Source organism: Salmo trutta, chromosome 23, assembly GCF_901001165.1.
Source record: "Salmo trutta chromosome 23, fSalTru1.1, whole genome shotgun sequence".
Taxonomy (NCBI): domain Eukaryota; kingdom Metazoa; phylum Chordata; class Actinopteri; order Salmoniformes; family Salmonidae; genus Salmo; species Salmo trutta.
In genome coordinates, this window is record NC_042979.1 from 28673041 (window position 1) to 28698447 (window position 25407).

General features: G+C 43.1%; 1 protein-coding gene across 1 annotated transcript; it reads left to right on the forward strand.

Annotated features, from left to right (window-relative positions):
- On the forward strand, positions 1-25055 carry LOC115159731 (secretory carrier-associated membrane protein 1). Its single transcript, XM_029709747.1, has 9 exons — positions 1-198; positions 6843-6920; positions 7412-7525; positions 10080-10191; positions 10324-10452; positions 21335-21494; positions 21610-21711; positions 21884-22001; positions 22261-25055. Exons 1-9 carry the CDS (start codon positions 142-144, stop codon positions 22408-22410), a joined length of 1020 nt encoding a protein of 339 aa, XP_029565607.1. The 5' UTR covers positions 1-141; the 3' UTR covers positions 22411-25055.
- The last annotated feature ends 352 nt before the right edge of the window (positions 25056-25407 follow it).

A 25407-nucleotide genomic window follows, 5' to 3' on the forward strand; every position in this document is an offset into this window, starting at 1 on the left:
GTCTTGCTTATTCTTGCTGGTGGAACGGAGGTCAAAGCAATCCGCGACAAGACTAGCTGCAGCCGTTGTTTTGAAGTACAGCTGTTTATTTTTTTTACTACCACTTCGGTTTTTAATAATTGAAGACATCATCGAAGTACAATGTCAGATTTCGACCACAACCCGTTCGCGGACCCTGAATTCAATAATCCCTTTCAGGTATGTGTAATACTCACCGGTCTGTCATTTGGCTATGCTAATTGGTTAGTCTGATTATTATAACTAGCAAACTATGTCATCTCTGTTGAATTCATTTTAGCTTACTAAGCTAACGTTAGCTAGCTAGCTTTCTAGCGATAGCAGTGTCAGGTCGTTTCTCCTGGCATGACTGACAGCATAGCAGCAGTAACGTCAGCTAGCTAGCTTGCAATACTTTCTAGCAAACGTTTAACATTAGCCTAAGTCGAAAATGTATTGTCATCTTCAACCTAGACTTTAACAGTACAGTAACTAGCAATTCGTTATTTGGAACAAAGATAAAGTTGTACTATGTCAGGCAATTATTTACCAACGATATTAGCTAGTACAGTAAACTAGCCAGCTAGATTTAGCGTATTCTTCTCATGTGTGATGTTATCAGTGTCAGTATGCTAGCTGCTACATCTAGCTAGCTAACGTTAACTTGCTTATGATTTGCCACCCATCTATTGTGGTGCGTCTTCTCCTGAACTGTTTATCTCTGCTAGACCGGCAGCGTATATGGTCTAACACACACACACACACACACACACACACACGTATGTGGCCTCATGTTGATTCATTAAGCACTTGTGAGTTATTAATTTAGGACAAATCATTGAAATTGATGTTGGTCGGCAGTTAGTGCCTGGCGTTACACATGACATCAGTGTTACAGACATGGTGGACATGACAACAGTGTTATTAACTTTATCAGGCAAAAGTGTTGCTTGTATTGGACTGTGTGTAGCATTGACCATTTTTTATGTTATGGGAAACAACACGCTTTTTCACAACTGACACAATGTAGGTTAATCCTCAATGGCCACACGCTGATGCTTACTAATGTAAAGTCTGCAGAGTAGAAGTCTGAGCACAACCCGCATGCTATGAAAATGTGTGATGTATTTGGAATAAATAATCCAGGGGATTTGAAGAGGGGGTGAATGGGAGCACTGTGGGGGCACCTTTTGTTGTCAGTGATTCTGGGAATGATAATCCCAGTCTTTGGGGGTGTCCATCGGCTCAGATCGCTTTGGACACAACATAGGTAGTTTGTGAATTGGTTGGACTCCCTGAGATGGTCATCGTTCTGGTGTTTGGTGACAGAAAATAACAATACCACAATATAACAGACATCACCAAAAAAAACTGTTCCTTGCAACAAAAGCACATGTATAATTTCTAGGAACTGTACTTACCAGACATAAAGTGAAATGTCTTTCGCTATCAAATAAACATCCTGAATCCAACTTTGTCCAAACTGCACCATATTCCTGCTGTGTAAACAGTGGTAGATTTCGTGGTTTGATGGTAGCCCGCTGTCTCAACTGTTGTCTTGGAATTCAATCACCACATTGTGATTGACAGGCAGAATACTCTATTCAAGCCAATAGTTTACATCGTTTCATCAAAACAACGTGATATTATGGATGCCTACAGTCATTTGATGTGCTGCTGTGATGTCATGAGTGGCGCAGCGGTCTAAGGCACTGCATCTCAGTGCAAGAGGCATCACTACAGTCACTGGTTCAAGTCCCGTAGGGCGGCGCACATTTGGCCCTGCGCCGTCCGGGTTTGGCCGGGGTAGGCCATCATTCTAAATAAGAATTTGTTCTTAACTGACTTGCCTAGGAAAATTTAAAGGTAAAAATGATGTGACACCACGTTTGCTTTCCATGAACACTGCGTTGATACCTGCTACTGTGGTGGTTGTAAGATGAGATGTTGCATTGCTTTCATTATGATAATGGAAGCCTATTACTTAGATCTGTAGACTGTCAATGTAGAAGTGTCTCACCAGGGAGAGACTGTGTATTTGATCCTCACAGCACATTTTACCCTGTTTGCTTGGTAAACAGGTCCTGCTTTGTATTGTTTGCCTAGGCTGCTTCCTAGCTAAGTAAAACGCAACTCGATGTAGCCAACTTCATATCAACAGAGTTGAGCGGCGACTCGTGTGGGCGAACTGGAGCTCGCAACATCACATGGACATTTACCCGTGTAATTGCGGACTATTCTTTGGGTGCTTAAATCTGTAGTTTTTGATAACTTAATTTTATGTGATGTCACGACCTGCAGTCCGCCCACACTAGGCGCCGCTCAACTCCGTTGATGAGAAGTAGGCCTGCATTGCAGAGTTGAGTTTTACTTGGTTAGGTTCCTTCCCAGGCTAGTTGTTCCTTGTTTTAGGCACAAACCTCTTTCTTCCTTTATCGGTTTCTCTCTCGCCCTTTCTCTCTCTGTTTCAATTAAGTTATAGTTTACTCACTGACGCGGTTGCTTGCTAGCTCTCAACTCTGAGACACATACACATTCTTGTCCTTTAATCATTGCTTTGTCAATCCTGGGAGCAGCAGAGTTGCCCTCATTAAATTATGTCCCCTCCTTGCTGTTTGAATGATGTGGCTTGGTCTGTAGGTTGATGCTTAGGCCTATGTATAAGGATTATTGATAATTGATCGTAAGCATGGTTTTATTTTTAGAGAAGGAATGAATGGTGTACTTCCCACAGCTAACTGTGCTGTATAGACATGTGTGTAACTTAACACGAGTTGTGGAGTGGTGTGCTGACCACAGCGCCACAAACAGTAATTTATTTATTGGGCTATACACGATTAGTCCCTCTCTGCATTTCTCTGCTCTCACGTATTGCTGCAGATTGTGTACCCCAGGAAGAGTAGCTGCTGCTATTGCAACAGCTAATGGGATTCTAAAAATATATATATATATATATACACACACACACACACACACACATAGTACCAGTCAAGTTTGGACACACCTACTCATTCCACACCTACACACCTACTCATCAACTATGAAATTACACATATGGAATCATGTGGTAACCAAAAAAGTGTTAAACAAATCTAAATATTTCAGCTTCTTCAAAGTAGCCAGCCTTTGCCTTGATGACAGCTTTGCACATTCTTGGCATTCTCTCAACCAGCTTCATGAGGTAGTCACCTGGAATGCATTTCAACTAACAGGTGTCCCTTGTTAATTTGTGGAATTTCTTTCCTTAATGCGTTTGAACCAATCAGTTGTGTTGTAACAAGGTAAAGGTGGCATACAGAAGAAAGCCCTATTTGGTAATAGACCAAGTCCATATTATGACAAGAACAGCTCAAATAAGCAAAGAGAAACAACAGTCCATCATTACTTTAAGACAGGAAGGTCCGACAATCCAGAAAATTAAGAACTTTGAAAGTTTCTTCAAGTGCAGTCGCAAAAACCATCAAGTGCTATGATGAAACTGACTCTCATGAGGACCGCCACAGGAAAGGAAGACCCAGAGTTACCTCTGCTGTAGAGGATAAGTTCATTAGAGTTACCAGCCTCAGAAATTGCATCCCAAATAAATGCTTCACAGAGTTCAAGTAACACACATCTCAACATTAACTGTTCAGAGGAGACTGTGTGAATCAGGCCTTCATGGTCGAATTGCTGCAAAGAAACCACTAAAGGCCCCCCAATAAGAAGAATAAAATATTTGCTTGGGCCAAGAAACACGAGCAATGGACATTAGATCGGTGGAAATCTGTCCTTTGGTCAAATTTGAGACTTTTGGTTCCAACTGCCGACGCAGAGTAGGTGAACGAATGATCGCCGCATGTGTGGTTCCCACCGTGAAGCATGGAGGAGGTGTGATGGTGCTTTGCTGGTGACACTATCTGTGATTTATTTAGAATTCAAGGCACACTTAACCAGCATGGCTACCACAGCATTCTGCAGCGATACACCGTCACATCTGGTTTGCGCTTAGACTATCAATTGTTTTTCAACAGGACAATGACCCATAACACACCTCCAGGCTGTGTAAGGGCTCATTGACCAAGAAGGAGTGTGATGGAGGGCTGCATCAGATGACATGGCCTCCACAATTAACCAACCTCAACCCAATTGAGATGGTTTGGGATGAGTTGGACCGCAGAGTGAAGGAAAAACAGCCAACAAGTTCTCAGCATATTTGGGAACTCCTTCAAGACTTTTGGAAAAGCATTCCAGGTGAAGCTGGTTGAAAGAATGCCAAGAGTGTGCGAAGCCGTCATCAAGGCAAAGGGTGGCTACTTTGAAGAATCTATAATATAAAATATTTTGATTTGTTTAACACTTTTTTTGGTTACTATATGATTCAATATGTGTTATTTCATAGTTTTGATGTCTTCACTATTATTCTACAATGTAGAAATTTGTAAAACAAAAATGAAGAGAAACCCTTGAATGAGTAGGTGTGACAACTTTTGATCTCAGGAATCTGTGTGTGAACATACAGGATTGGTCAGATTTCAGAGCTGGAAGGCTGTAGTGATTCCATCTGAAGTGCTCACATTTGTCACTCAGTCACTTGAATTGGGACATGAGTGCCTGCCTTACCCCAGTCCTAGTGGGCCGCTGTCCTGTTTGGCTCCTCCCTGTCGTGGATCAATAAATCACATATTGCACAGAGTGCACAGCACACACCTAGTTACTCAAAGGGATTAAAAGGCATGGCTGAAAAGCAGCAGGGACTACTGTCCTCAATGACCAAATCTGTGCACCCCAGAATTAGGCCTAGGCTAACCTAACAGAACACAGGATTTCTAAGACCACTGTCGGTAATGGCATTGTTAGTTCAATCAAATGTATTTATAAAGCCCTTTTTACATCATCAGATGTCACAGTGCTATACAGAAACTCAGCCTAAACCCCAAACAGCAAGCAATGCAGATGTAGAAGCACGGTGGCTAGGAAAAACTAGCCACTTTTCATAGCCGCTTTTCATTGACTCCCCATTTCAGCCCGTTTTAGCCTTGAAGCCAGTAGCCTAGTGATTAATTCCCTGCAACTCCGGGCTCTCTTCAATAGTTCATGAAATCATATGGTGCTGTCATGGCGACAGCTGGTGCTTAGGGTATTTTTGGCTGCTTTCCCCTGACTTGCTTCCTGCTCTTTCATGGTAGTTTCTCTTATCAAAGCATTTGCCTTCCTAAAACCCATCTACCAAATAGCTGATGAAGTCGTTGTTGTTGCAGTGTCGCCGTGAGATTGATGTAGAGAGGCTACAAGTTATCCCTATCTAACACACACACCCACGTGTTTGTGTGTTTGCATTGTGCGCGTCAGCATCGTTGTTGCTGTGGCAGTAGTGACTGCCTGTACGGCTGCTTTCTCTCTGTGAGATGCTCTCAGAAGGAGAGGACTACTTCACCTTCTAGTGGAGCTATGTTAATGGCCCCTCATTTCTAATTATAACTGATGTTTTTTGTGTTTCACATAACCTAGATCGGTCCAACCTGTTGAATCTGTTGTACTGTAGGCTAACAAAAGCAGTAGCTTATCTTGTAGTTTTGAAGTTCAATGGGGTGTGCTTGTACTTAAGCGCTGTGTGTTTGTGGCTGTGCGTCAGGACCGTATTACAGATTCATCACGATATACCCTGAAATATTGATGACTGGCCTGTCCTCGGGACAAGGAGCAGCCTGCTTCTGTTAAACACAGACATGAGACTCAGTCAGAACAGAGGAGGAAGGTTGGACTGGGACAGATGGACTGATACTGGACCGTACCGGCTGTAACTGGCTATACTCCACTGCGCTAGTCTGTAGCCAATAAATCCAGTATAGACCGCTATCTTGGACTGCACTGAACCTGAGTCTCATCTGAATTTATGCTGCGTGAGTGAAACTTCTTGTCATTGTGAGCTGGCTACCTGAAATGCACCCTACACATGCGTGCATCCATGCACAAACACAGTGATGATATAGCCTACACCAAAGCACACCTTATTCTCTGTTTCAGAGCTGCCAGCAGCACACACCTGTAGACACAGTGGACACACAGTAGTTAAACAATGCATCAGTCCTGGGAGGTGCACCTCTAGGCCTACTTTTAGCACTTGGCAAACAGCCTACCTGTAGCCTCCTGGCTTTACAAGGAGACTGGAGAACAAAGTAGGCCAATGAAACTGAGGTTTTAACTGACTGATACCAACTTTAAATCTGCATAGCCTAAAATAAAGGTTGATGAAATATAATGATTAGCCTAGACTGTATGTCTACACAGCACAGCATGCCAGCAGCAGTACCCAGTCTTTTTTCTTAGAGAAGAGAACGCCTTCCTCTGCTAACTAGTGGGCTCTGCCATATTTATAGCTGTCTGTGGTGGGGAAAATGATTGGAATCATCCTGTCTTTGCCAGTTTTGGATTATAGCCCTGGGTTGACAGTGAAGGGTAGCCTGCTGTTGGGGTCGGTCTGTCTGTCTGCAGCCTTGTAATTGTGGAGGCATTCTCCTCTTCAGATGAAAAGTATGTTCTGATTGTTCTTTTGAAAACCTGAGACCAGGTTAGGTAGATGAGGCTGGTGGTGCTCTTGATATGTAAGCAGACATCATAGATTGGGTTGAAGTAAGCTTAGGCTAGGCTAGCATCCACTACAGATGATCTGTTCACGTCACACTGGAGTGGCTTCAGAGTTCATTCATCACACCATGGCAATGCAGCAGATATAGGCTAGACAATTTGAGAGCCTGTTATTAAGGCCTGATTTACTACATGGGAGTGCAGCCTGTTGACTGCCTCACTGCTCCTGGTGATCTACTGTATGAACACTGACTTTGTTCTCTCTTTTCCTTTCCTCTCAGGATCCGTCAGTGACACAAGTAACACAAAATGCTCCTCCAGGGTTGGAAGAGTACAACCCCTTCACAGATGCCAAGCCGGTGAGAAGTACACTGCACACTGTTTGAAGTGTTGAGGAGAGGTGGGCTGTTGGATGTGAGAGAGCGACACCATTGATGAGAGAAATAGAAGAGCTGATATGGTACTGATGGTGACTGCAGATGATTAGTGTTCGTTATGGTATTATATTCAGCGTTAACTTCCAGGAGGAGTGGCTGAAGATTCTGATTCCTGAATGTCTGCTTCTCAGCTAACACCCTATTCCCTCGTTAGTGATATATTATATGACATTTAGCAGACCCTTTTATCCAAAGCGACTTAGTCATATGTGCATACATTTTAAGTGGTCCCGGGAATTGAACCCACTATCCTGGGGTTGCAAGCACCATGTTCTACCAACAGAGGACCACTAGTACACTACCTTGTTTTGAGCTGAGCTATATGGGGTTCTTGTCAGAAGTAGTGTACTACATGGAGAATAGGGTGTGGGTTGACACTAAACCAGTGTGTGATGATTCTATTTTCCTGCCAGGTCCCTCCTGGCACGGCACCCAAAGTACCTGCCCCCACCACCACCAACACACAGCCAGCCATCATGAAGCCTACGGAAGAACCGCCTGCATACTCGCAGCCTCAACAGACACAGGTACCCCCCCACACACACCTCACAACCTCTACTACCCTTTTACACCATGCAGTTCCACCCCTCTGAAGAAAAGAGAGGAGAGCTCTACGGCTGCACCTTTTCGCGATGGAATGTATTTCCATATAAACACCATGCATGCCCCCCCCTCCCCCTGGGGTGGGTGTGACAGCTCCTGGCTACGAGGCAGCAGACTCTCCCTCAGCATGTGGAGTGTTCTAATAAAAGCTGTTTGTGACAGTGTGGAGATAGGAGGCAAGGTGTAGAGCTAGGCTGAGGGAAAAGTGTAACTTAGTGTTTGTAAAAGAGAGTGTGATAGAGACACAAGCAGACAGATAACACAGGAAAAAGAAAACGCCTTAATCTAAAGTTTTAGGGACTTTTTCTACCTCTACTGACACAGTTTTGTCCTTGGTCATACACACAGAAATAGTTTCAGAATGCTGCACCAGGAAGTTGGCAATAAGGCATGTGACTAGTATCCTTTCTCTTCACTGTTTAAATACAAATCCTTCCTACTTTAAAGATGCATTGTTCAGCATTTTTTTTCAGTAGTTTGGCTAGTGACTTCTAGTGATGGCTAATGATGTCAAATGCAGATATTGCTTCACCTGCAGTTGTAGCATGCTAGAGATGGGGCACACACGTTAGCGAGGCAATTAGCATTTTGTAAAGTAAGCAGCAGAGCGTTAATTATTCTGACTTGCATGGAGAGAGAGCAGTTGGAGATGACGACTGGGACTGTACTAACACCGTAGTCTCTGCCAAACACACACACACACACACACACACACACAGAGAGATACAGTTGAAGTTGGAAGTTTACATACACCTTAGCCAAATACATTTAAACTCAGTTTTTCACAATTCCTGACATTTAATCCTAGTAAAGATTCCCTGTCTTAGGTCAGTTAGGATCATCACTTTATTAAATTTATTCACATTCAGGTCGCAATTGTAAATGAGAACTTGTTCTCAACTTGCCTACCTGGTTAAATAAAGTTGAAATAAAATAAAAAATATTCCCAGTGGGAAGCATTAGTAGCATTGCCTTTAAATTGTTTAACTTGGGTTAAACGTTTCGGGTAGCCTTCCACAAGCTTCCCACAATAAGTTGGGTGAATTTTAGCCCCATTCCTCCTGACAGAGCTGGTGTAACCGAGTCAGGTTTGTAGTCCTCCTTGCTCGCACACACTTTTTCAGTTCTGCTCACATATTTTCTATGGGATTGAGGTCAGGGCTTTGTGATGGCCCACTCCAATACCTTGACTTTGTTGTCCTTAAGCCATTTTGCCACAACATTGGAAGTATGCTTGGGGTCATTGTCCATTTGGAAGACCCATTTGCAAACTTTAACTTCCTGACTGATGTCTTTAAATGTTGCTTCAATATATCCACAAAATTTTCCTCCCTCATGATGCCATCTATTTTGTGAAGTGCACCAGTCCCTCCTGCAGCAAAGCACCCCCACCACATGATGCTGCCACCCCTGTGCTTTACGGTTGGGATGGTGTTCTTCAGCTTGCAAGCCTCCCCCTTTTTCCTCCAAACATAACGATGGTCATTATGGCCAAACAGTTCTATTTTTGTTTCATCAGACCAGAGGACATTTCTCCAGAAAGTACAATATTTGTCCCCATGTGCAGTTGCAAACTGTAGTCTGGCTTTTTTATGGCAGTTTTGGAGCAGTGGCATCTTCCTTGCTGAGCGGCCTTTCAGGTTATGTTGATATAGGACTCGTTTTACTGTGGTTATATACACTTTTGTACCTGTTTCCTCCAGTATCTTCACAAGGTCCTTTGCTGTTCTGGGATTGATTTTCACTTTTGCACCAAAGTACGTTCATCTCTAGGAGACAGAACACGGTATGCGTGGTTCCATTCCATGTTTATACTTGTGTACTGTTTGTACAGATGAACGTGGTACTTTCAGGCGTTTGGAAATTGCTCCCAAGGATGAAAGAGACTTCTGGAGGTCTACAATGTTTTTTTCTGAGGTCTTTTTTTTTGGATTTTCCCATGATGCCAAGCAAAGAGGCACTGAGTTTGAAGGTAGGCCTTGAAATACATCCACAGGTACACCTCCAATGGACTCAAATGATGTCAATTAGCCTATCAGAAGATTCTAAAGCCATGACATAATTTTCTGGAATTTTCCAAGCTGTTTCAAGGCACAGTCAACTTAGTGTATGTAAACTTCTGACCCACTGGAATTGTAATAAAGTGAAATAATCTGTCTTTAAACAATTGTTTTTTGTCATGCACAAAGTAGATGTCCTAACCGACTTGCCAAAACTATAGTTCGTTAACAAGAAATTTGTGGTGTGGTTGAAAAACGAGTTTCAATGACTCCAACCTAAGTGTATGTAAACCTCCGACTTCAACTGTACATTACCAAAAAAAAGTCAGCTGCCTCAATTTCAAGTTGACTTGAAGTTAACTGTCAGAGATCAAATCAGACTTGTCAGCCATATGGAGACTGATCTAGTCTGGATAACGTCCGCAACATCTCTGTGTACTGTAGAGTGTCAGTGCCCCCTGTTTGACTGTGTGTGTAGGAGCAAGTGCGTGCTGCAGCAGAGCTGCTGAGGAGACAGGAGGAGCTGGAGAGGAAGGCAGCAGAGCTAGACCGCCGGGAGAGAGAGATGCAGTCCCTCAACGCATCAGGAGGTTGGCACCGACCTTCATATAACATTCAATGTTTCCACATTAAAACATTGTTAAGCTTTGTCAGACCCAAAAGTTCAAACAAGATCTTAGCAAAATCATTCAAGCATGTTTCTCCTCTCTCTCCTGTCTCAGGTAGGAAAAACAACTGGCCTCCTCTCCCAGAGAAGTTCCCTGTGGGTCCCTGTTTCTACCATGACATCACAGTGGACATCCCTGTAGATTTCCAGAAGACTGTCAAGATCATGTACTACATCTGGATGTGTGAGTGACTATATATGTTCCCTATACCTCATAACCACATTAACCTAGCTTCAGTCTCTACCCAAGATCATGTACTACATCTGGATGTGTGACCTCATATGTTAACTGCTCAGCTCCCTTGTCAAGTCAGACTCTACTATGGAAAATGTACACTTTTAGAATTGTACTTTCAATATGCCTGAACTTTTTGCCCGAGTTTTGTTGCAAGCTTAAAAAAAAATACTATTCTCCATATCTGTTAGAGCTGAAAAGGCTATTGAGAAGTGGTACAAAGGAACACATAAATGCAGCATGTATTCAATATGAGCCAATAGTACAGGGTGGAATTCCACTACCACATGATGCAGCTAGTCATGTGACCGGGTCAGGTGACTGGGGGAGACTTTGGGAGTTCCAACCTGTCTAGGGCACTCCTACCTCTCTCCTACAGTATCTCCCTTTCTGCATCTCTCTCTCACCACCTCTTTCCCCATACCTTATGTATTCTTTACCGTCTCACCAGAGAGCGTTTATAGAAGTGTAATGTTCCTCAGTATGGTTCAGAATCCTGCCGCTATAGTTATGACTGTACCATGCCAATGTGACTGTAGACTACAACACACCAGACTCTATACAATGCCCAGAGTCATGCCATTATTATAGCCCCAAGGTAGAGTTCTGCTCATTGTGATTTATTTTATTGACTGTGTGTGTGAACACTGTTTAGTTTATTAGGATCCCCATTAGCTACTGCACATGCAGAAGCTACTCTTCCTGGGGTCCACATAAAATGTACAAATGCATGACAAAGTAAAGATCAGTAATAGACAAGAACAACATAAGATATTACGTTGTCTACATAGGAAAGACAACAAAAATACTATTTACACAGTATTCATATTCTTATATACACTACAGTTAAATGAGTGCTATAGAAAGAGGAGGCGCTGTGATACAATATGTTTTTAAAGCTAAACTTGCTTTTTTTCCCACCTTTATTTAACCAGGTAGACTAGTTGAGAACAAGTTCTCATTTGCATCTGTGACCTGGCCAAGATAAAGCAAAGCAGTTCGACACATACAACAACAGAGTTATATATGGAATAAACAAACACACAATCAATAATACAGTAGAAAAATATATACAGCATGTGCAAATGAGGTAGGATAAGAGAGGTAAGGCAATAAATAGGCCATGGTGGCGAAGTAATTACAATATAGCAATTAAACACTGGAATGGTAGGATGTGCAGAAGATGAACGTGCAAGTTGAGATACTGGGGTGCAAAGGAGCAAGATAAATAAATAAATAAATAAATAAATAAATAAATACAGTATGGGGATGAGGTAGGTAGATAGATGGGCTGTTTACAGATGGGCTATGTACAGGTGCAGTGATCTGTGAGCTGCTCTGACAGCTGGTGCTTAAAGCTAGTGAGGGAGATATGAGTCTCCAGCTTCAGAGATTTTTGCAGTTTGTTTTGCATAACATCTCTCTCTATACATAACTGAGCAGTGTATTGAATCTGTTTTGGGTTTGAGTACCATGAAGAAACCCATATTGGCGTGTCGGGTATGTACTGTGTATCTGTTTTGAAGTGTATACAGATTATACAAGTGGTTAGGCATTTTCAACACACAAATGTCTTAAAAAGACTAGAAGAGAAGTAGTAATTTTGTCCTCAACCATAGCTTTGCTAGGTCTGTCTTTGCTACACCTGACTATATTACTAGACAGTAATCAAGATGGGACAAGATCAAAGCCTGAACAACTAGTACAGTTGATCTTTGTGTCAAAAACGCAGAAAGCAGAACAATGCAGACATACAGTGGGGGAAAAAGGAATTTGATCCCCTGCTGATTTTGTACATTTGCCACCTGACAAAGAAAGGATCAGTCTATAATTTTAATGGTAGGTTTATTTCAACAGTGAGAGACAGAATAACAAAAAAAATATCCAGAAAAACGCATGTCAAAAATGTTATAAATTCATTTGCATTTTAATGAGGGAAATAAGTATTTGACCCCCTCTCAATCAGAAAGAATTCTGGCTCCCAGGTGTCTTTTATACAGGGAACGAGCTGAGATTAGGAGCACACTCTTAAAGGGAGTGCTCCTAACCGCAGCTTGTTACCTGTAAAAAAGACACCTGTCCACAGAAGCAATCAATCAATCAGATTCCAAACTCTCCACAATGGCCAAGACCAAAGAGCTCTCCAAGGATGTCAGGGACAAGATTGTAGACCTACACAAGGCTGGAATGGGCTACAAGACCATCGCCAAGCTGCTTGGTGAGAAGGTGACAACAGTTGGTGCGATTATTCGCAAATGGAAGAAACACAAAAGAACTGTCAATATCCCTCGGCCTGGGGCTCCATGCAAGATCTCACCTCGTGGAGTTGCAATGATCATGAGAACGGTGAGGAATCAGCCCAGAACTACACGGGAGGATCTTGTCAATGATCTCAAGGCAGCTGGGACCATAGTCACCAACAAAACAATTGGTAACGCACTACCCCGTGAAGGACTGAAGTCCTGCAGCGCCCGCAAGGTCCCCCTGCTCAAGAAATCACATATACACGCTCATCTGAAGTTTGCCAATGAACATCTGAATGATTCAGAGGACAACTGGGTGAAAGTGTTGTGGTCAGATGAGACCAAAATGGAGGTCTTTGGCATCAACTGAACTCGCTGTGTTTGGAGGAGGTGGAATGCTGCCTATGACCCCAAGAACACCATCCCCACCGTCAAACATGGAGGTGGAAACATTATGCTTTGGGGGTGTTTTTCTGCTAAGGGGACAGGACAACTTCACCGCATCAAAGGGACGATGGACGGGGCCATGTACCGTCAAATCTTGGGTGAGAACCTTCTTCCCTCAGCCAGGGCATTGAAAATGGGTCGTGGATGGGTATTCCAGCATGAAAATGACCCAAAACACACGGCCAAGGCAGCAAAGGAGTGGCTCAAGAAGAAGCACATTAAGGTCATGGAGTGGCCTAGCCAGTCTCCAGACCTTAATCCCATAGAAAATCTGTGGAGGGAGCTGAAGGTTAGAGTTGCCAAACGTCAGCCTCAACCTTAATGACTTGGAGAAGATCTGCAAAGAGGAGTGGGACAAAATCCCTCCTGAGATGTGTGCAAACCTGGTGGCCAACTACAAGAAACGTCTGACCTCCGTGATTGCCAACAAGGGTTATGCCACCAAGTACTATGTCATGTTTTGCAGAGGGGTCAAATACTTATTTCCCTCATTAAAATGCAAATAATTTTATAACATTTTTGACGTGTTTTTCTGGATATTTTTGTTATTCTGTCTCTCACTATTCAAATAAACCTACTATTAAAATGATAGACTGATCATTTCTTTGTAAGTGGGCAAACATACAAAATCAGCAGGGGATGAAATAGTTTTTTCCCTCACTGTACCTCTCATCATCTTCACAAAAACTTTGTCAATATGACTTGACCATGATAACTGACCATCCAATGTTACTCCTAGAAGTGCACCTTGTGCTGGGGAGAATAAAAGGCCACTCTAAAATGTGCTGTTTTGTCACAAGTCAAATCAAATCAAATTTATTTATATAGCCCTTCGTATATCAGCTGAAATCTCAAAGTGCTGTACAGAAACCCAGCCTAAAACCCCAAACAGCAAGCAATGCATGTGAAAGAAGCACGGTGGCTAGGAAAAACTCCCTAGGAAAAACTCCCTAGAAAGGCCAAAAACCTAGGAAGAAACCTAGAGAGGAACCAGGCTATGAGGGGTGGCCAGTCCTCTTCTGGCTGTGCCAGGTGGATATTATAACAGAACATGGTCAAGATGTTAAAATGTTCATAAATGACCAGCATGGTCAAATAATAATAATCATAGTAGTTGTCGAGGGTGCAACAAGCACGTCCGGTGAACAGGTCAGGGTTCCGTAGCCGCAGGCAGAACAGTTGAAACTGGAGCAGCAGCATGGCCAGGTGGACTGGGGACAGCAAGGAGTCATCATGCCAGGTAGTCCTGAGGCATGGTCCTAGGGCTCAGGTCCTCCGAGAGAAAGAAAGAGAGAATTAGAGAGAGCATATTTAAATTCACACAGGACACCGGATAAGACAAGAGAATACTCCAGATGTAACAGACTGACCCTAGCCCCCCGACACACAAACTACTGCAGCATAAATACTGGAGGCTGAGACAGGAGGGATCAGAAGACACTGTGGCCCCATCCGATGATACCCCCGGACAGGGCCAAACAGGCAGGATATAACCCCACCCACTTTGCCAAAGCACAGCCCCCACACCACTAGAGGGATGTCTACAACCACCAACTTACCGTCCGAAGACAAGGCCGAGTATAGCCCACAAAGATCTCCGCCATGGCACAACCCAAGGGGGGGGCGCCAACCCAGACAGGAAGACCACGTCAGTGACTCAACCCACTCAAGTGACGCACCCCTCCCATGGACGGCATGGAAGAACACCAGTAAGTCAGTGACTCAGCCCCTGTAATAGGGTTAGAGGCAGAGAATCCCAGTGGAAAGAGGGGAACCGGCAAGGCAGAGACAGCAAGGGCGGTTCGTTGCTCCAGCCTTTCCGTTCACCTTCACACTCCTGAGCCAGACTACACTCAATCATAGGACCTACTGAAGAGATGAGTCTTCAATAAAGACTTAAAGGTTGAGACTGAGTCTGCGTCTCTCACATGGGTAGGCAGACCATTCCATAAAAATGGAGCTCTATAGGAGAAAGCCCTACCTCCAGCCGTTTGCTTAGAAATTCTAGGGACAATTAGGAGGCCTGCGTCTTGTGACCGTAGCGTACGTGTAGGTACCAGGACCAAATCGGAAAGATGGGTAGGAGCAAGCCCATGTAATGCTTTGTAGGTTAGCAGTAAAACCTTGAAATCAGCCCTTGCCTTAACAGGAAGCCAGTGTAGGGAGGCTAGCACTGGAGTAATATGATCAAATTTTTTGGTTCTAGTCAGGATTCTAGCAGCCGTATTTAGCACTAACTGAAGTTTGTTTAGTGCTTTATCCGGGTAGCCGGAAAGTAGAGCATTGCAGTAGTCGAGCCTAGAAGTAACAAAAGCATGGATTAATTTTTCTGCGTCATTTTTGGACACAAAGTTTCTGATTTTTGCAATGTTACGTAGATGGAAAAAAGCTGTCCTTGAAACAGTCTTGATATGTTCTTCAAAAGAGAGATCAGGGTCCAGAGTAACGCCGAGGTCCTTCAGTTTTATTTGAGACGACGGTACAACCATCCAGATTAATTGTCAGATTCAACAGAAGATCTCTTTGTTTCTTGGGACCTAGAACAAGCATCTCTGTTTTGTCCGAGTTTAAAAGTAGAAAGTTTGCAGCCATCCACTTCCTTATGTCTGAAACACAGGCTTCTAGCGAGGGCAATTTTGGGGCTTCACCATGTTTCATTGAAATGTACAGCTGTGTGTCGTCCGCATAGCAGTGAAATTTAACATTATGTTTTCGAATGACATCCCCAAGAGGTAAAATATATAGTGAAAACAATAGTGGTCCTAAAACGGAACCTTGAGGAACACCGAAATTTACAATTGATTTGTCAGAGGACAAACCATTCACAGAGACAAACTGATATCTTTCCGACAGATAAGATCTAAACCAGGCCAGAACTTGTCCATGTAGACCAATTTGGGTTTCCAATCTCTCCAAAAGAATGTGGTGATCGATGGTATCAAAAGCGGCACTAAGATCTAGGAGCATGAGGACACAATGCTACAGATGTCTCAAGTTTTGAGGGAACGTTCAATTGGCATGCTGACTACAGGAATATCCACCAGGGCTGTTGCCAGATAATTGAATGTTAATTTCTCTCCCATAAGCCTCATACGTCATTTGAAAGAATTTGGCAGTACTTCCAACTGGACAAAAAAATGCAGACCAGGCCTGCCCATGGTGGCGCCCCTGCCCAGCCATGTGAAATCCATAGATTAGGGCCTAACAAATTTATTTCAATTTACTGATTTCCTTATATCAACTGTAATGGCATTCAGTATATAATTACCCATTCTGACACTGACTAACTCCTTGTTAAGAGTTTCAGTGAGCTTACTGGCTGTAGGTGCTGATGTGTGGAGTGTGTAGTCATCAGCATACATAAACTGTGTTCGAATACCCATACTAACAAACTGTATACTACATACTTAATGAGTATATACTAATTAGTACATTTTATTATACTGTAAACGGAACAGTATCCTTTCAGTTGTGCATTCTAGCTCTTCGCCAGTCTACCGGAAGTTGATGCTACTGCTGTGCAACCTCTTGCTAGCTAGTTGGCATAACAAATGACTAGTTAAACATTTTACAACTTCGGGTGTGTTCTTAAATTCAATCTGGAGTGCGCTCGTAAATTCAGAGCGTTGTCAGATTGTCCGTTTGAAATCAGAACGTTTCGCTCTCGGGGGTTCGCTCTGGCCGAGGAGTTGGGTTGATTTGAACATTTTGACCTTACAACGGCAGTCAAGCACCCAAGTTAACGTTGGCTAGCTACTTCCAGATACAAAAGAGTGACCACTCTGACCATTTTATTCCCCCTAGCGAAGCTGGTTAGGCAGTTTTCATGTTATCCAGTGCGTTGGTGACCAACTGTTGGTGACCAACTGGCAGCAATTTAATTATGCTTTTTTGCCGACGTTAACTGACACCGACCATATTCAACCGGTGTTGAGTGCTAGTAAATTCATTATTCTGCTCTCTGGTACACCCAGACGAGAGTGCTCTGAAATCGGAGTAGCTAGCCAGAGCGAATTTACGAAAGCACCCGAATGTCCATTGAGAACGCACAACGACCATACCATTTAGCTAAGCTTTGGTGCGTGTGTTCCCAAACAAGGACCAGTTGCGCTCTGAGGCGGCTGATGTTGGTGGGATTTGGAGGATGATGGAGGCAACAGGGGAAAGAGCCTCAGATCCACAAAGTCCCTTCCACCAGGTGGCTGATGAGATATGTTGGCACGACTGCCATATTGTATCTCCATCCCAAAGGCCTTGCTTGGAAGTGTACCTCATCCAGGCCAAGGTGGCGAGACACTGTAGTGATGACACCGTAGGCCTTGTTGATCTCTGCAAAAAAAATAAAGGAGAGCCGCACATTCTAGGAGCTCAGATGCAAAAAATGTATGTCCAACGTTTCGACAGACAAGCGGTCTTCATCAGGGTATAATGACAAACACTGCGGGGTGACTCATTTATATTGTCAAAAGACACACACAGGTGTCTGTAATCATGGCCGGGTGTGGCCTGATATCATTGGTTAATTCTCATATATTAAAATAGCATACAAATAACACAAATGGATAGTGTACGATCATATATACAATTTGGCTACATAAGCCTACAAACCATTTACAATACACAATCACAAGAATGGCTTCAGATCAAAGTCTACGTTGAGACCGAAGGGAGCATGGGTCTTTTAAATTAAAGATCCAGGCAGCCTCTCGTTTTAACAATTAATTGTCGAGGTCACCCCCTCTCCTAGGGAGGGTGACCTGTTTGATGCCAATATAACGTAGAGACGAAATTGAGTGGTTTGCTTCCAAAAGGTGGGCCGCAACTGGGTAAGTCTGGTTTTGCACCTAATGGTGCTACGATGCTCTGAGATACGTACTTTTAATTCACACCTTGTTTTACCCACATCATTTTTACCAGAAGGACAAGTTATAATATAAATAACTGCCTTTAGTGGAGCATGTGATAACACCTTTGATTGGGATCTGTTTCCCTGTTTGGGGGTGTTTTGAAGGATCTACATTTATAAGTGCCATTGCATTGAGCACAGCCATTACACTTGTACAACAAATACCCATTGTGCAGGGATATCTTTCGGTAGTAAATCAGTTTACCAATTGATCTGAGGTTTCTGCCCCGCGAGAATACGACCAAGGGATAGTATCGGTAATGTGTTTTCGGACCATCATCGGATCTTAGAATGTGCCAATGTTTGAATGATTCCCTTAATTTGTTCAGAGCACTTTGAGTAGCGGCTAGTTAGAATGCGAGACTGACCTTAAAAGGTCATGTTTAGAATTTTCTCAATGGCAGTATTAATCTGACCATTTTTGTACCCCCCTCTCCTTGAATTTTCTTTGCGTCTCAGCCATATTTCTGTCAAAATCTGATGGTTTTTTTACGAATTCTTTTGATTTGACAGAATTAGCTGTAGGGATCTCTGCACCAGACCGGATGCTCTTTCCAGCATAGTTGGGGTCCAACATGTACGCTGCGGCGTGTATAGGCTTCAGGCAGAAGTCTTCACCCTTTGATGTGTTTCAGAACTGCAGTTTCCTCTGCTTGGAGCAACAGTGAAGTGGGCGGGGCAGAACGGATTTCTTCTCTTACATCTGCAAGCAGAGTCTGAACATCAGACAGGAGGGCATTGTCTCCCTCAATCCGAGCAATGGCTACTGCTATAGGTTTCAGGAGTTTAAGTCTGCTTACCACTCTCCCAAAATACATCATCCAGGAGGATCCTCTTGATGGGGCTGTCCATATCGGCAGACTGTGATATGGCCATTTCTTGGAGAGACTCCTTCCCATCCAAGAGACTGTCAAACATGATGACAACACCACACCAACGGGTGTTGCTGGGCAGCTTCAATGTGGTTCTCTTATTCTTCTCACTTTGCTTGGTGAGATAGATTGCTGCTATAACTTGATGACCCTTCACATACCTAACCATTTCCTTGGCTCTCTTGTAGAGTGTATCCATTGTTTTCAGTGCCATGATGTCCTTGAGGAGCGGATTCAATGCATGAGCAGCACAGCCAATGGGTGTGATGTGAGGGCAGGACTCCTCCACTTTAGACCAATCAGCCTTCATGTTTGCAGCATTGTCTGTCACCAGTGCAAATACCTTCTGTGGTCCAAGGTCATTGATGACTGCCTTCAGCTCATCTGTTGTGAGTCTGTTGTCTGTTGTGCCTGTGAGTCTGTTGTGCCTGGGAGTCTGTTGTGCCTGTGCTCTTGAAGAATACTGGTTGAGGGGTGGAGATGACGTTGTTCGACCACCCACCAGAGATGATTGCTAAAGTCAGTTTTTTTCTATTTGCTTGATCTTCACTTGAACTCTGAACTCTGCATCCAGCAAATGAGTAGATAAAGGGGTGTATGCTGGGCGAAGAACGTTCAGAAATCTCTTCCAATACACATTGCCTGTGAGCATCAGAGGTGAACCAGTTGCATACACAGCTCAAGCAAGACATTCATCAGCATTTCTCTGACTACGTTCCTCCATTGAGTCAAAAAAACATATTCTGATTCCAGGAGGACCATGAGCTTTTGCTATCGATAAGGTGTTTGATTCATCATTTTCACCTCGAATAGAAGCAGAGGGACTTTTGTCAGAGGTTGCTTGTTGTGAGCGCTGAGGGAACTTTATGCACTTGGCCAGATAATTCTGCATCTTTGTTGCATTCTTCACATATGACTTGGCACAGTATTTTGAAATGTACACAGCTTTTCTTTCTACATTAGCTGCAGTGAAATGTCTCCACACATCAGATAGTGCCCGTGGCATTTTCCTGTAACGATTAGAAAAACAATGAGTAAAAAACGAACAAATACAATTCCATGTATAGATAAATAGTTAAGCAGTTAGATTAAACAACTCCTTTGTAAGATAAATGTTTGAAACATGCATGGAAACAGGTGAATTAACACTACTCAGTTAGCAGGCTCAAGCAAGCCAAAACCCACATGGTAGCAAAAACTAACTAGCAGAAATTGTTAACAAGTTAGAAATTATTTAAACACACTTTGCTGTAGGCTATTTACTAGTTAACAAAAATGTCATATAAAATATATTCACCCCACCCAGTGTTGTAATCAAAACTTACCAGAAAGCGTGTAGTCCTTGGCTCAGACAGTGTAGTAGTGTGGGCTCAGTAGCATATCATTAGTGTGAAAGATCTTGAGAATCAGCTGCACATGTGATGGAAGAATGCACTGTGCATGCAGAGGGTTGCAATTTCATTGATAGTTTAACCAAAATATGCCACAAGACCTAGAATTGCCTTGTGTATCCCATAAAAAAAGGTTTACTGTTATAAGCTAACTTTTTTTTAATGAATTTAAGCAAAATTCCAGGGCTTAACTTCCCATGGAAAATTCCCGGAATGTTTCCGACCCTTTGCAACCCTTTGATGTATAAGTGGCACACTAATTATATCCATACTATGACCAATATGCTCACTATATACTCAATTCACGCCACCAATGGTACGGTTAGTGTGGGTAGTATGAGTATTCGAACACAGTGTTAGTCCTTTTAGCTTCTTGTAAGACAAGTGGCAAATCATTTGTAAAACTAGTATAAGAGTAACGGCCCAAGGAAACTGCCCTAAGGGATACTGCACTGTACATATCTGATGTTAGAGAAGCTTCCATTGAAGAATACTTTGAGTTCTATTGGATAAGTAACTCTCCAACCATGTGGTGGCAGGTGATGTAAAGCCATAACAAGTGAGGTTTTCCAATAACAAATTATGATCAATAACATCGAAGGCTGCTCTGAAATCCAACAAAACAGCTCCAACTATCATCTTATTATCCATTTCTTGTGTGTGTGTACACTGTGTGTGCTGGTTCACGCTCCACTTGGCACGGCACCACCAGGCTCCTCAGTGTGTTAAATGATTTAGTAGCCATCTTTCCTTATCCTCCTCCTGTTCCTCACATCCTGTTCTTCATTAGCATGACTTGGCAGGACAGTGAGGTAGCTTGAGGTCCTCTATCAGTCTTTCAGATAGAAATGTAATGTTTAGAGTTGTTTTCTCCACAACATAGATTTATATCAGCTCTATACGTTACATTTCTATCTTCAATGTATTTAATGTTAACTAACCAATGATATTGTGTGTTTGGTTCTGCTCCAGTCCACACGGGGACACTGTTTGCCAACATGTTTGGCTGTTTGGCCTGGTTCTGTGTGGATGCGTCCAGAGGAGTGGACTTCGGCCTGTCCATGCTCTGGTTCATGATCTTCACTCCCTGCTCCTTCGTCTGCTGGTATAGACCCCTCTACGGAGCCTTCAGGTCGCTACACACACACACACACACACACACACACACACACACACACACACACACACACATCTTTGTCAACATTAAACAGGAAACTTTCTCCCCCTCTCCCTTTCTCTCTCTCCAGGAGTGACAGCTCTTTCCGTTTCTTCGTCTTCTTCTTTGTCTACATCTGTCAGTTTGGTGTTCACGTGATGCAGTCCATTGGCATCTCCGGCTGGGGTGCCAGGTACGGACAGGGAGCGGTCACAGATATTGACAGGAAGTGACACGGTCACAATGTTCTCTGAGAACAGAGGGTGCAACATACTGAACTTTGATTGCACATAGAAATACAAGTAATAAAGGTTACATGTTACTCACCCTTTAATCTTGTCTATGGTTGTCCTTTTTTCCTCCAGTGGGTGGATCTCAGCTCTGACTGGTCTGAATAAGAGCATCCCTGTTGGCATCATCATGATCCTCATCGCTGCTCTATTCACTGCCCTTGCTACCATGTCCCTCATCATGTTCAAAAAGGTACCACACACACACAATTCTTCATCATATTCATAAAGGTATGAATGAGACTCAGCCTTTCACTGTGTTAGAGATGATGAGACTTAATGGAACCAGAACACCCACACAGTCTCTGAGATGACGAACACCGGGTATTTATAGACATGCTCAAGTAGATAACCTTCTCACTGCTCTCTGTCTCCTTTCTCCCTCACTTCCTCTTATTTTCCTCTCCCCCCCTCCCTCTCATCTCTCTACCCCCCCCCCCCCATTTCTTCAGGTACATGGTATGTACCGCACCACAGGGGCCAGCTTTGAGAAGGCCCAGGCAGAGTTCGCCACGGGCGTCATGGCCAACAAGACGGTCCAGACAGCCGCCGCTACTGCAGCCTCCAACGCTGCCAGCGGAGCATTCAAGCAACAGATCTGATTGGTCCACAGACCCCCCTAGAGCTCGCCCTCTTTCTTCTCTCCATCCAATCCAAGCTCCAGAGCGAGCTGGAGTTTCCCTGCCCTCCTAACTTAGCTCTACTGACATGACTAGCATGACACCTAGAAGGATGAGACCAATGATGTCATAGTAGATGGAAGTAGAAATGAGAGGCTCGTTTGAATCGTTTCATTCAATTCAATTTGTCTCCCAGTGCAGATGTACTTCCTATAGAATCTTTGAGCTTTGACATCCCCGTCTGATCCCTCTCCTCTTTCTGCTCACATGGCGACACCCAGCTTCCACCAAGCCCCGCCTCTCACATGCCCTGAGGGCTGTAACTCCGCCCACCCCAGTGACTTTATTAATGCACTCTTGTCCTGTGTCTGTCTTACCCCATACCTCTTAGTCATGTCACTAAGTGTTTGCAAACTTTCCTTTGTGTCTGATTGTGCAGCTGTGTGTATGGGTGTACAGCTGTCTGTATGCGTGTGTATATGAATATTAGTGTCTCTCCATATGTTGTGAGTCCCAGCTATAGATTCTGTTCTTTCTCTCACTCCCTCTAAAGCATTGTACCAAGTCAGTTCACTGCACCAAGACTCTCTTAGCTGTAGCTATCCATTCACTTCCACGACTGTTTTATTAACTGGATTTAGCCAAGTACTGTTAAAATGTAACACTTAATAAAATCAACACTTGTTTACTTCTTTTGAACCCTGAGCCGGTCAGGCTGAGATGGTCACTAGTCAGTGAGGTCTGTCCTCTGGTGGTGATACTGGCTAGTGTTGATGATGAATGCTGTGCATTCCACAATGTTGTTTAATACCTCGGAATGATCACATCTAAATGGTTTAATCTCAAGAAGCGAGTGTAAACTGATCAGAACTCTAAATCAGGAAGGAAGGGTACTATTGTGTCTGTACAGTTCATACACTGACAGTCACGCGACATGTTATTGTTCAGTTGATGTTATGATTAAAAGAGCAGTTAGCTCTGACACCAGTGGTTGCATCTATCCTCAATTTAACAGGTACGTGTCTCAGAAATCAGGTTTCTGTCTTCTACTGTCTTGGTTATCCTTTTCATAACCGTGTTTTTCTCACAGCCTTGTAGTCTTGCCTTTGATAACGTTTGATCAAAATACCTTATAATATAAACAAAGAACCAGATGACATGAACCTAAATGTCATAGCCTCTATCCTCTAGCCTTGTCCCTTGCTTTAGTGGTAAAGTTGCACTTCATGTAGACACTCCTTCACACACAGACACATCCACCCAATAGCTGGATTCTAGGCCTTGAGACCTGCACAGACACATGTATGCTAGCTAAGCTATATGCTAACAAATGACTCCAGTGTGAGAGAGAGAGAGCTAGCTCGTCTCCAGCCTTGGTTTTCTGGTGGAGAAATACCTCAGTTACAGTTAGTACTATTCAGGATTATATCAAGATGTACTCTACGTGCATGACAAAGCTTGCAGATCAGCTGGACACTACTCTGGTCTAGGCATCTGTGTGTATAGAAGTCCACGGTTACACTCCAGTGAGTGGGTGAACTGATGAAAAAGGAGGTTTCTGTCTGTTTGAAGTTGATGCTGTGCATTAAAGTGAATCACTCCAGTAGTCCCTCTTTCTCCAAACACTCCTTCAGAACATAAGATATCATTGGTTATATCCCAGTTATATCATTGGTCTGTTCTGTATGGCTGTGTAGATAGCCTGAGTATTCATTATTTTATCTTCATGGTTGAGTGAAAGGAGAGATTCTTCTATTCCCAGAGAGGCTTGTTTATTGGTTTGCCTGTTCTGTCTTCCCCTCAGTTGGATTGTATTCATCATGTTAGATAGAAAGTACTGAATAAGTTCTGATTCAATTTATTAACATGTCTTGTTTTGAGTGTTTATAACTGAACCTACCTGTGACTTTCAGCCTTTGAATGTGACATGAAGAGGGGTTGGGAATGTTTGAGGGGTGTGTGCGTGTCCATGTGTGCTGTAATATCATGGATGTGTGTGTTGTGGGGTGTCGGTCAAAGTGAAGTCTTAACAAGGATAACTGGTTGTTCAGTTGAATACTGATGTGGGCAGAGACAGGCTGACATCCTCATGAGTTTCCTCCTTTTTATACTTAATAGTCTAATAGTCATTCATCTCTCTGGTCTTGAATGTGTGTGTGCTGAGCTACTTTAAGTTATTCTACATCTTTTGAAAATCTGAACGAATGGCACCTGAATGTTCCTGTTAAATATGTGTTGGCTTGAAAACAATAAAAAAAAATGCATCAACTGGGAAATGTGAGAAAGTCAGTAGTTGAAACGAAGCGATGTTTGTGTTTTGAGATGGACTGTGGCTTTAACTTGTGCTTTTTAATCAATGTATCAAGTATATAGTAAAATACTGAGAATGAATATGAAATTTGTCTTGCTCAACTCTGACAATGGAATAAATTGAAGTTATTTAAAAAATTAAGCAAACTTTAAGGGATGTTTGTAGATTTTGTAAAGTTTGACAACTTGTCGGCTGGTATCCTGAATTTCATTGTACTGTACAGAAACTCTCCTCTCCTTTTTAGTCGCATGTTGAGTAGTTTAAGTTTTGTATATTTATTGTATTAACATAAAATAAAATTCAGAAGTCAACTCTACCTCCTTTTTTCACGATGGTATTTTCTGATATGGTGTTAAAAGCTGCACTACTAGTTGATGCACAGCAGAGGTCAGTAGAAACCAACGGATCTGGAGTACTGAAAGGTGGTTGATCAGCTTGTCATGGATTGTGACACTACATTGATCCTTCAACTAAGATTCTAGACGTCCTTGTGATTGACTCATTATGGTGGGTAAATCTTTAATAAACAGATACCGGGGACAAAGCCTGGAAGATATAGAAAGGAACAAAAAGACAGGGGGACAAAGAGAAACAGATGGACAGAGAGGGGATCAGATTGCCTCATGCTAAACTTCATGCAGGATGCCTCTTCCTTCTTACAGTGATCG

Coding starts and splice junctions, on each gene's coding strand:
- LOC115159731 (XM_029709747.1), top strand. CDS start 142: ATGTCAGATTTCGACCACAACCCGTTCGCGGACCCTGAATTCAATAAT. Junction 10,192..10,323: donor GTCCCTCAACGCATCAGGAG/GTTGGCACCGAC, acceptor CTCCTGTCTCAG/GTAGGAAAAACAACTGGCCT. Junction 10,453..21,334: donor CATGTACTACATCTGGATGT/GTGAGTGACTAT, acceptor GTTCTGCTCCAG/TCCACACGGGGACACTGTTT.